This window comes from Catharus ustulatus, chromosome Z, assembly GCF_009819885.2.
Source record: "Catharus ustulatus isolate bCatUst1 chromosome Z, bCatUst1.pri.v2, whole genome shotgun sequence".
NCBI classification, from domain to species: Eukaryota; Metazoa; Chordata; class Aves; order Passeriformes; family Turdidae; genus Catharus; species Catharus ustulatus.
The window spans coordinates 51,771,065-51,783,102 of record NC_046262.2 but is presented as its reverse complement, the minus strand read 5'-3'; the positions used below and the strand labels follow the sequence as shown (position 1 = coordinate 51,783,102).

At 41.1% G+C, this 12,038-nt stretch overlaps 1 protein-coding gene across 4 annotated transcripts in view; it reads right to left on the bottom strand.

Annotated features, from left to right (window-relative positions):
- The window catches only part of DMXL1 (Dmx like 1), a 78,352-nt gene extending 70,783 nt beyond the window's left edge, over window positions 1-7,569 (bottom strand). For all 4 annotated transcript variants that reach the window (XM_033084681.1, XM_033084682.1, XM_033084683.1 and 1 more), the window contains exon 1: window positions 7,430-7,569. In XM_033084681.1, coding sequence (XP_032940572.1) covers window positions 7,430-7,516 — 87 coding nt within the window. In that variant the 5' untranslated portion in view covers window positions 7,517-7,569. The remainder of the gene's footprint in view (window positions 1-7,429) is intronic.
- Window positions 7,570-12,038: the final 4,469 nt, after the last annotated feature.

Here is a 12,038-nt window from a genome sequence, read left to right as displayed (position 1 = left end):
TTGATTGGCTAAAAACCGACATAAGGCATTGCAAACTAAGAATTAATCAGCTTCTGATATCATGGCATAGGATCTAACACCTTTGTCTCACTCTTCTATGAGACTGATGCCATAATGCAATAAACCATCTTTTAAACCATCAGTTGCCCCTATCTCTTGTAATATTAATCTCCTGGCAGTGCTCTATCCTTCTAATTATATTCATGGCCTTCCTCCGGACTTGCTCCATGTCTTTCCTGTGCTGGAGCTGGATGCAGGGTTCCAGGTGGGGTCTCACCAGAGCACAGCAAAGCAGAGCAGAGCAGCAGAATTCCCTCCCTCCCCTGCTGCCCACACTGCTTTGGATGCAGCCCAGGACATGTCTGGCTCTCTGGGCTGTGAGTGCCCACGGCTGGGTCATGTCCAGCCTCTCACCCACCAACACCCCCAAGTCCTTCCCAGAACAGCTGCTCTCAATGCCTTCATCCCCCAGCCTGGACTGGTAACAGGGGCTGTCCCAACACAGGTGCAGCACCTTGGCCTTGGCCTTGTTGAAGCTCACATAAAGCTCCATACTTCCGTCATAGTGAGTACAGACCAACATATACAGTAACACATACCATTAGTAGAAATCATGCAATTAATAAAGCAACTATTTTAATGAGATCAATAACTCCATCAGTTTTAAGTGCTCAATACACTTGACATTTTGCACTGAAAGAACTCTGTTAGTTACTATCAACTATCAAACACTGGAAGTAACTATAAGTAACAAAGAACTCTTAGTAATTATCAATTCTGTTAGTAACTATACATTGGAGACTTGAGGAACCATTAGGAAAAAAGATTCAAAGCAGTTATTATAGAATATCCTGAGCTGGAAAGGACCCATGAAGACCATCAGAGTCCAACTCCCAGCCCTACACAGGAAGCTCCAAGAGTCACAGCACATGCTCAAGCACAGTGTCAAAACACTTCCTGAACTCTCACAGGCTGCTGCTGTGACCACTTCCCTGGGGAGCCTGTTCCAGTGCTCAACCAGCCTCAGAGAGCAACCTTTTCCTAATATCCAGTCTATACCTGCCCTGACACGACTTCCAGCCATTCCCTAGAGTCCTGTCACTGCTCACTAGAGAGATCAGTCCTGCCCCTTCATTTTCCCTTGTGAGGAAGCTTGTCACGCAGGATGTCACAAGGTCTCCCCTCAGTCTCCTCTTACCCAGGCTGTCACAGCTGATATGGTTTCCCTTCCAGACCCTACACGGTCTCCTTTGGATGTCCTCTCACAGCTTTATCTCCTACCTATTGCACTGTTCAAAACTCAGAACCCAGGCTATGATGGACAACAGTAGCTTAAAGAAGTATCACAGAATCCTAGACATGCTGTTTCCTGAAGGTGTCCCCTTTACGAATATGAACCAAGTAACCTCCTCCTCTCTTCTGCTACACTTAAACATAGCCATTATTTTATGTCTAATAACAACAACAATAACTTCATATGCCATGTGTTTAAAAGTTTGTCAAACTGGGGATAAACTACCTGAAAAAACATGAGGAGTATCTTACGATCCTAGTAGATCTCAGTTCTAACATTAATTCTAAGTGTACTTGTAAGAAGCTGAGGGTAAGATGAGTGCCCTTTCAAAATCTTGGTTTTAGCAGAAAAATATAATAATTCCAACATTATGTTCTGGTATTTCTCCACACTACTTGAAAAGACAGACATTTGGGGGAAAAAAAAGGAATCACTTCAGAACAGGAATCTGTTCAGATAGATTAGATCGTACTTGGTCACACTGGTTTCCCAATACCTAATAAGCTGCAGAACCACTGGCTAGCTTTTAAGCCTGTAGAGCTGATCTGCTCCCGAAGAGACAGAAGGGGGAAAGAAAGGCCTTTTTAAAGGCTTCCAAATATAACTACAGCCAAGCATAAAGATGATGACTTGGAAGTTATTTTTGATGTTTAGTTAATGTTTGCCTGCAGGAGAACCACAGTTTCAAAGACAAAAGGCAAGGGATGCAGAGGGTAGGGACATTTTATATTGCAGTGGAAAAAGTGTCTGAAGAAGGCGACTAAATTTTCTGGCAATAAAACTGCAACTAGTTCCCTTTTCTACTGTTGCCTACTGTTCTCTTTATTCCTCACAAACCAGACACCTTTAGGAGGGAAGCTTGTGTACTCTCCTCCTCCAAAGGTGTCCTTCTATTGGTTCCTTGTTGTTCTCCCTGCAACACATTAGACTGTATCTCTGCAGAGATGTCAGATCCTCTTACACTCACTGGAGCCCAGAACTCCAGCTATAAATGAGGTTCCTAAACAGCAGTTTCTTACCAAGATGGCTCTCTAAACTAAGTGTATAAAATTAACTGCTGGACTAATTTTACTCTTAGAATTTTTTTAGGTATTTTAGTGTAGTATAGTAGATGACTACACTCAGAAGTAAGAAATATCTTCCATATCCTAAGAGTGTCTCAGATACAAAAAGAATTAATTCTGCCCACCAGTCACTTATTGCGAGATTTGTCCATGATAGTTCACATGCAGTCATCTTCATTTTAACAGGAGCCAATAAAAGTACATTTTTGATAGCAATGGTAGCTAAACAAAAAGGTAATTTCAGCCTTCTCTTAAGCAAAGTGCAAATGATTTCAGTATAAGAATTTCTTGTATGTGTGTATATATATATACACATATATATATATACACACACATATATGTTTTCATATACATATATATATATTCGCTCACTTATATTACTTGGCCCTTGGTGGTGAGGGGAGGGACACGGCACAAAATGCTATCGATACAGTTGAATGGTGAAAGTATTCCTAAATATTTATTAATTTTTTAAAATAGTAATATTAAAACCCTAAGATAAGATCTGGAAGCAAGCAGAGCCTCTACGTCTGATGTTGGCAGGCCATAACAGCCTTTCACCTTAAGAATGCCCTAGAACACTTACAAGAAAGTTGTCTTTGCACAATAAGACAGGTAGATAACGTGATATTATCATGTACTTGGAATGTTTATTAAACAATGCTTTGTTCTTCTGTTACAGAAATAAACAAGATTGAACTAGTTCAAGCTGCAGGACCATGGATCTCACTTGGTGCTGACACAGCAAACAAGCTTGAAATTAGGCAGTGAAAGATGTTCCAGGCCTGTGAAAATAAACGTGATTTTGCACTGCAGAAGTGGGTTTTCACAAAAAAATCTGCCCATTGTTTTAATCCAATGCTGGCTCTTAGTTCTAAATTAATATTTCTTTGAAGAAGAATAACAGACATTTTGACTAGAACAGTGCTTTAAAAGCATGGAAAATAGTATAGACGATTATATGAAATATCCTGATTTCTTTCTAAAGTGAAAGTCTGACATACACAACTCACAATCTGATACTGGCATTGGGAAATCACTCTCAACAGAAGGAAAGCAAACAATTGGGGCCTTGACCTCTCATATAGCACAGCACTTCTAACACATTTATTTCCCTTACGATTGACCTTTTTGACATATTTCTTCTATGTACTGACATACAAAGCTTTTGCTATAGTTTCTGCTACAGCTATGTAAGGGCTGACACACTAGCTTGGACAACTTGTAAACTTTATTTAACCTATGTCTCTTGCATGAAGGGCAGCTATTATCCATGGCTAAATGCAGCAAACGTGCACACATGCATATTTATAAAGATGCTTACATATAAACACATTCAAGCACATATGGGATGAACATACACTAGAAAGACAATGCAGAACTACTCAGTAAGTCAAGATAAAAACTAAAGACAAATCTATGAAGCAGATGATACTGCAATACTTGCTATATTTTTATGCCCTGTGCATAGGACGCTAAAAATCAAAGCGGTTATCATGAGCCACATGGTATCTTGTTGAATTATTTTATTCTATTGTAGTATGGACTCTCTCTATCCCACTTTTGCATCAGAACTTACATTAGTCTAAGTATCCCACTTAAATATCTTACTTAAAATAACTAAATTCTTCTATTAGGGTGCTAAATTAAATTTTAAGCAATAACATTTCACCATTTTTGGAAAAAAAACCCAACTTTGCAATTTATCAAAAGTACTTTATTACACTATAACTGTATTATAAGCACCAAATTGATTTGCCATGTACTTCAAATCATATTTCACTGAAACTGCACTTTTCATTGATGAGTAAAGAACTGTTATAATTTTTTAAGATTAATTCAGTTAAGAAACAATTTGAAGTCCAGAGTAGCTTTACTGAAATGTTATTTTTAAAAAATTAAAAGGCACTCTTAAAAAAAGTTCCATACCAAATCCCCTTCCTTTACTAAATACGAACCAAGAAGCAAGTGAGGGGTAAACAGCATAATTCTTTGACTGACTCTTATGATAACTCAGTTTTCTGGACTACAGATACCCAGGGAGTTCTAAGTGCTGATATTAAGTATTTTCTAGATAGGTAAGCAACAGTATCATTGAGTCATATAAATTACTTTTATTTATCAAAAGAACTTTGCAAAACAGAAAGCCTTTTTCTATTGCAACCCAGTATCCTTAGAAAACTCAGTGTGGTCTTGAACAAGCAATGAAACCCCACCCCAGCCCCCATTTTCCAAGTCCCTTTCAACTTCAGATATTTAGTTCCCAGTTCTATCAACTGTACATAGTACGTCTCTAGTCTAGAACTAGTTTAATCACAGACACAGAGGAAATATTTTGGCTTCATTGAAATAATCCATGTAATTAATCTTTCACATATTTTTACCCCTACAAACAATCGCTCTTATGTGACTTTCATTATCAGTCTCAGGACTTGCACTTGTAAAGTTGTTACTGCTCACAGACATTCCACCCTACCTCCCTCAGTCTTCTGCTACTTTGATGGGTGAGAACGACAATGATTTTAAAAAATTTACAGAATCAGAACTGAATAAGCAAAAAAAAGTATCAGTGCTGGTTACCCACTTAATACTTTAAATACAACATCAGTGATAACTAGTTCAGAGGAATCCTACATGATAAACTCCACGAGGTTTTTAAACATTTACTCAAATATTTCAGATCTGACAAGAATAAAAGAAACCCAAGGATGTCTTCCACTGCGGACAAGTACACAGAAAATAATTCAGTATCAGGAGAAGGACATAAAAATTCAACAGGTAAATTGTGACATATGAGGGCCTGGTTCTCATTGATTTAGTGTGCCAAGTGTTGCTATCACCTGCCCTCAGCAGAGAAACAAGAAACATGCTTCTTGCTTATGAGCCTTTTTCTACACACAAATAAAAGATGGTTAAAAACTTATCAATGTGCTCTCCAAGGAAGCTCATGCTCTACTTTACACTTCACATCCTAAAATAAATTTCAGAACAACAAACCTGCCTCCCATTACAACAAATATCTGAAATACCTCCTTAAAACACAACTGCACATATTCAAATAGTTGCATATAATTCAGCGGATACAGGAAGTTTTACACTAATTTTGCTTCGAGTTTTTCAGCTTTTAAGAGCAGAATCTTTATATTTTTAGCTTAAAACTGTAATGTTTTAAAATATTTCACTTTAAATATTCAGTGTTGTCTATGAGAAAATATCCTGAAGCATACTTTATCTATAAAAAATGTTAAAATTACAAAGATTTCCTGTTGGACAAGGACAACATGGCCCTTTTCTATAGTGCATAACCCTGCAATATCAATTCCTGTGTCCTCAGAAACTGGTAGCATGGAATGACATGTTCGGGGTTTCCTTCCATTTCCAAAATACAATTAATAGTATTTATACTTACCAATGTTTTTAGCATCATTTCAGACAGGGAAAAACTATGGCAACTTTTTTGTTTTTGGATTTTCTAAGAGTCACTATTTTACAAAAAAAGCAGAAATCAGCTTCAGCACCTTTCTCTTCTTAATCCTTCTGAGCAACCTCATTAACTTAACACAGCATTACAGAATCAGTAACAACAACAAAACCAGCCCTGAAGCAGTCGAGGATATTTCTGCTAGCCATTTTAAATCTGAGGAAAATAAATCCATTAATAACCAACCAGGGAAAAGGATAATAAAAGGAAGATGAATGCAGCTATAGGAAATATTGTCGTTGCATTTATGTCAAGGAAACATTGTTACACTATACTTATATGAAAATAGCTCCTCCAAAAGAGAGACCACAGTAGTGAATACCAAAAATTACACTTCCCAACCATCCCATTCTCCTCGAGAAGAGATTCCTACTCTTCTTATCCACTGGGGATTTCCAAAACTTACTAAGTTCAGCTGTAACAGGTAGAAAGTGAATCTAGCGACATGAACGACTCAAATTATTTCTCTCAAAACGGCAAACTCATGACAACGTATTTTAAAAGCTTACTAGTATTTCCCTGTAAAGCAGACCTTCTTGTCTCTTAGTAAAAGCCTTCCCACCACAGGTGGGTCTTTGACATTTCTGGATATGCAAAATTAGAGAGTTTGGCACAATTTGGTACCTGAAGACTCAATTGCTGTAGTTTAAGGTATCTTCCAACACGAACTGTTTTGTAGGAAGCAAGGACATGGCCGGACAACGCTGCAGACAGACTCGGCAGAGCCAGCCTAACCCTGGGGAAGCGCCCCTGCTCCACTAGCCCATTGCGGAGCTGCAAGCAGCCAGAGGAATTCAATCGCCTACATGAGATGGGACAGCAAACGAGTCTTCATTCCTGCATTTCCATCTATCATTCATTCCCTTATCGAACTGGGGAGCACACCAGGTTGAAGCTGGGGGCAGCCATAAAAGGTAAGGTTAAAAATACCCCAGCGTGGTGCTCTGAGGAACTTTGCTGCGTCTGATTTCATCGCTCCGCTGCCCCACGCGGAGGGAGGGTGGGCAGAAGAGCACAACAGAAGTCTGTTTACAAAACAAGAGAAAAAGGAAGGAAAACGCAAGCTAATAAGACTTTGGCCTTTACAAGGCTCTCAAGTGTTTTCTCTCCACTCCAAGAGCAAACATCGACGGGGAGTTCAAACAGGCTTTGGAAACCTCAACAGCACTGGAGCAGGGTATTCCAAGGTCTCCTTTCAGCTATGCCCAGGAGAGGATTTCGGCCGCCTTCCCAACTGCAAGGCAGCGCAGAAGCTCCCCCCCAGAGGAGCCGCACGTCCCGGCCGCTGTTTATGTAACCTTTTATCACCGCCACCACATCCCGCGGCCCCGACCGTCGCTGCCGCACGTGCCCGCCGCCCCGCGCCCGCCCGGCCCGCCCCGGCACCGGCGCCGCTCCGGACAAGTTCTGCGCGCCTCCGCCGCCGCCGGGCCGGGGACCCGCGGGCTCCTCGGGCAGTGCCGCCGCCGGCGGACGTCGCTACCGGGGCGAGCCCCGCGCCCGGGGCCGCCCGCGGCCGCCGCGCCTGACGCAGCCGCTTTCGGCGCCGGGCCCTGCGGAGGCGCCGCGGCCGCGCCGGGGGACGCTCACCGTGAAGGGCTGGTCGTGCAGGCTGCCCACGGAGAAGCAGCTGTCCCCGGGGTTCACGGCGCCCGTCAGCACCTGGTGCAGGTTCATGGTGGAGGGCGCGGCCGCCCGGCCACCGCCGCTTATCCCCCCGCGCCCGGCGGCGGCGGAGGCGGCGCTTCCCGGGGGCGGAGCGCGCGCCGCGCATGCCCGGCCCGGCCGCCGGCCCTGGGGCGGGCTGAGGGCTCTGTCCGCGCCGTAGGGAACTCGACTTTCCTGTTAAAATAACCTGACTTTCCTGTCAAAACAGCGCTGGCAAACGCTGCCGCCGCGCCGCAGCCAGGCGGTGGTAACGGAGTGGGCTCGAAACCTGCCGAGCCGCTGCGCTCGCCGCCTGCTGGGGCCGGCAGCGGTGACCCCGGCGCGTCCCCTCCCAGCCCCTCTCACTAGCGCAGGGGCTCGGCCGCAGCCCTCCCACCGGGCAATAACAAGAGGAAGCACGTGGTAACAGGAGCCTTGGGTCCCCGAGGCCTGGAAAACAAAACAAGTTTTTGCTCGTAGCTCAGATTGGCAGTAGGCAGCCGGGCTGATGAAGTGAGGGGAAATGGGAGCCGTCCAGGATCGGCGTTGCGGCTCAGGAGCGGGGTCAGTGCGGGCCGGTCTGGCCCGACGAGAGCAGCCAAAGCCATGCCAGCCCCAGCTCGGCAGGCAGTGTGCCCTCCGGCCTGCGGACCCGTCCGACCGGGCGCCTCTTCAGCAGCTCCACCACCTCAGCAGCATCTCACCACCAAAGCTGCTAGAAGTTGAGACGTCTCTCAGCTGTGAGGCAGTGTAGCCATTCTCTCTGCTACACTGAAAGAATTTTATATTTATTTCCACTGTAACTACTTTTCAGTCTTCCATAAATTTCTCTTTGGAACTTCAGCATTACAAATGTTTTATCTTGTAAATTACAGGTTCCACATCAATCTTCATTTTTACATTATCCCTGTATCAATACTAGATCATCTTTCTGCCCACCAACCCTTCCAAAGAAATAATGCAAAATTAAAATAATTTGACGGTATTGGAATAACTTTGTGCACCACATCCCAGGATAAGGTGATACTGTGTATCTGTAGGTGGCAATGCGTCCCTTTCCAGTCTTTGCACAAGGAAGGTCAGTCTCCTATACTTTTGGGCATTTTGTCTTATGTGTCGTTTTAGTAAATACAGGCCTTGCATCCTTTGAAAAGCAGATTGACAAGCATGTCACCATAATACAATTTGCTGATGATAATTCATGCATATTAAAGAAAGATCTGTATTATTTTTAAAGTCTCCTGATATGAGAAAAATTCATCACGTAGAGATAGGTATGGCACTCTGTGTATATAGATGTTCCTCCAAAGAAAGTTATAAACTCCTATAACTCTAATCACTTTTGTTTGGCAAAAAATCAAAAAGCTTATCAAAGGATCCTGTCAATGAATAGTGATCTTACTGTCAAAAAAGAATTGCTGATAACTGATAAATGATCCTAATTCTGGTAGCTGCAAAATCTCAAAAATCAACCTTAGTGAATTCTTAAGATAACAAAAATTCTGTTCATTGGGTCCTAGGTAAGAAAGTGAATTATCACTGGAAAGAGACCCTTATTTGCAATTTTCCGCACAACCAGCTACTCCTGGGCTTACACTGTGAGCTGCTCTGACTTTGCTTGCAGCCAGTTGGAACTTACTCCCACAAGGACTGATCTGGAATACACTGGACAGAAGAGGTCAGAGGTGCTGCAGATACATATTGGCTTTTCAAGCCTTAGTCAATCCACAAGTGTAAAGGTCATACGATTTGCAGTATAACAAAAGAAAGAGCAGGCTAACAGTAGACAGTAATCCCAGACCCGTCTGAGGAATGTGAAGAAATTAGGAAGGAGAGGAAACTCAGGACATAAAAAAAAATATAATGAAGGGAAGAGTTTTACTCTGTAAGTTGATAACTGCCTTTTAATCTATATCTGTATATATTTACTACACAGTATGACAATTATAACTGCAACACCCTAACATGCTGACATGCAAAGAAAATACAGAACTTCTCATTTCCTTTTCAAGTGAATTTGACCTTTGTCACTACTCAGATTAGTATGTTTGGCTTACTTTATAAAAGAAAGGACATTAATTTGTGTTCTTCCACTGTGGTTGGAGTGCGAGCCTATGTAATGACCATATAAGGCTCCCATCCCCACAGGAATGGTGGACTACCTTCCTCCTCCCACATTTGCTCAGCAGCACTCAGTAGCGCAGGAGCTTTTGCACCTTACCTCACCGCTGATCCCTCACACTGCTGCTGTGCTTCTTCCACTTCTCAGCCTGGGGAATGGCAAAGACAGACACCAGCCATGTTTCCTGCAGTTTGACTGATGCCCCTTCTCACTTCTGCAACATCTGTGGATTCAGTGGCTGACAAATTATCTACTGCATATTTTATTATAATGTCAAGTTGAATGTGTTGTAGGAGACTGGCTTTTAAAAAGAAAAGCTTTAAATGGTGTAATACAATTACAAGAGTATATATACAGATTTTCTTGTTGACAAAAACACATAAGTTGGTTGAGCTCAGAATTTAAAACTTGACAGTTTCTCAAAGGTAAAAAAAAAGCTCAGAAAGCTAACAGCTACAACAGGTTTTTTCATGTAATTTTTGTTCATTTTACATATTTCCTCACCTTCTCAGTAAACACTTTTTCTTCTTTTAAGAAGATCTTTGGTTTGCCTTCACTTAGAAGAATTAAAGAACCAGAATAGACATTGAGTTTAACCTACAATATTATAAAGTACCATCATAAACTCCTTTACATTGTTTTTCCCCCTAGCCTCAGTAAATCTCCTTAGTATATCTTTATTTGAGTCTTTCAGGAGCTGCGGTTCTTCTCACAAGCTGATGATTCCTGTCATTCACAATTGCTAATGAGTATGATCACTCAGTCCTTGACTTAATTTCTTTCAAAGGGGCACTGTAGGAAATAGTTTTCGTATCAGAAGATTAGGAAGGTCAGAAAAGAAAAAACATAATTTCCCAATATTTTAACACACAGTGATTATGGCTGTTCTGAAAATCTGACAGAACTGCAGCATTTGTGCATGTACAAAAAGTCTTGGAAGTGAACAATTTACTGCTTTTTGATTATTGAGAAAAGTATTACTTTTTCAATAGCAATGAGGCCCTTAAATGCTCCATAAAGCAATACCAAGTATATGCATACACACTTTTCATTAGTAAATCCTGAATATATTTTCCTGACAGTATCCAAGGAAAGCATAAATGAGAATTTTAAATCATATTCCCATGAGTCTCTTCTAAATTCAAAATTGCACATCAAATCTGCATTAACAATATTCTTCAGTGTAATGCAGTACAAAATTGATATATATGTAAATTTTTTTACTTGCAGAATTACAATGGCATACTTTGTGTTCGTTCTGTACAAGAAACATCCATGAGTCACTCATTAACAGCAGTGAGGCTGCTTATGTCAATGATATACAGGGAGCTTTGAAAGAAGCTGGCATTTTAAGTGACATGTTTAGAGTTTGTCTGTGGTACAAAATGTTGTGTTCTTCCTGTATTTCTTAATTTTTAGCTACAGGAAGGCAAGATACTTTTTTACATTTATATTTTACCTTTTGCATTAAAAAAACAGCGCGCTGCAGACAGGAATAACTGTCCCACCTCATACACTGTTTGACCTTGTCTTTTCTGCCCTTGATCTTTCTACAGGATTTATTTGGTTTGTGCACAAAGAAGAAGTTGGACCTCAGTGAGATTAAGACTGAAAAGCCCTTACTGGTCTCCTCAAGATCTGGTGCTCTCCCTTCGTGGTCACACTGGGAATCACTTGAAGAACTACTTGATTCTCCTCTTGAACTTTTGTGACTTTTATCAGTGTAAACAGTAAAAACACACCATAGAATCTTGGGAAAATGTGAAATGCATAAATATTGGCATTTAGTAGTGAGATTCTAAACAGATTACCACTTTCTGAAACCCTTTTTTCCACAAAGCTTGCTTTATTCATGTCTTCAGTTTGCATGAGTTTCATTATTTGTAGCCTGAAGGTTAGCGTGATATTTGGTTGGTTTTCTTTCTTTTGTTTGTTTGTTTTTTTGTTTGGGTGGTTTGTGGGTTTTTTTGGTACAGTTTTCGTTTGGTGAAAGAAATTTGTAACAACTAATGTTGCTGTCATATCTCCTGTACAGTGTATTGTCTTTCACTTCAGTGATCTGATATAACCTTTTACTTGGTGAGGGAGATATATACTGACTGGTATCCTTTTTTACAAGATATTAGTAAAGATGTTTTCATTTATTAAATTCAGATTTTAGTTGTCTTTTGGTGACACTTTGGTTTCATCTGAGAGTATCATAATTAGTTGATTCTAAGGTTAAAGTCAACAATTATTAGATCCTTCAGACTTGCAAATTAACAGTTAACAATTAACAGACTTTTAACATTTCCATTCATATACATTCATTTCACATAACTGAGATTGAAACTACTTTTGAAGAAAGTCACGAAGGGGCTGCTGGTACATTAACTTTCCACTCCTTCCCCATGTATTTATAAAATATTCTGTGATCCCTGGCAGCTGAGG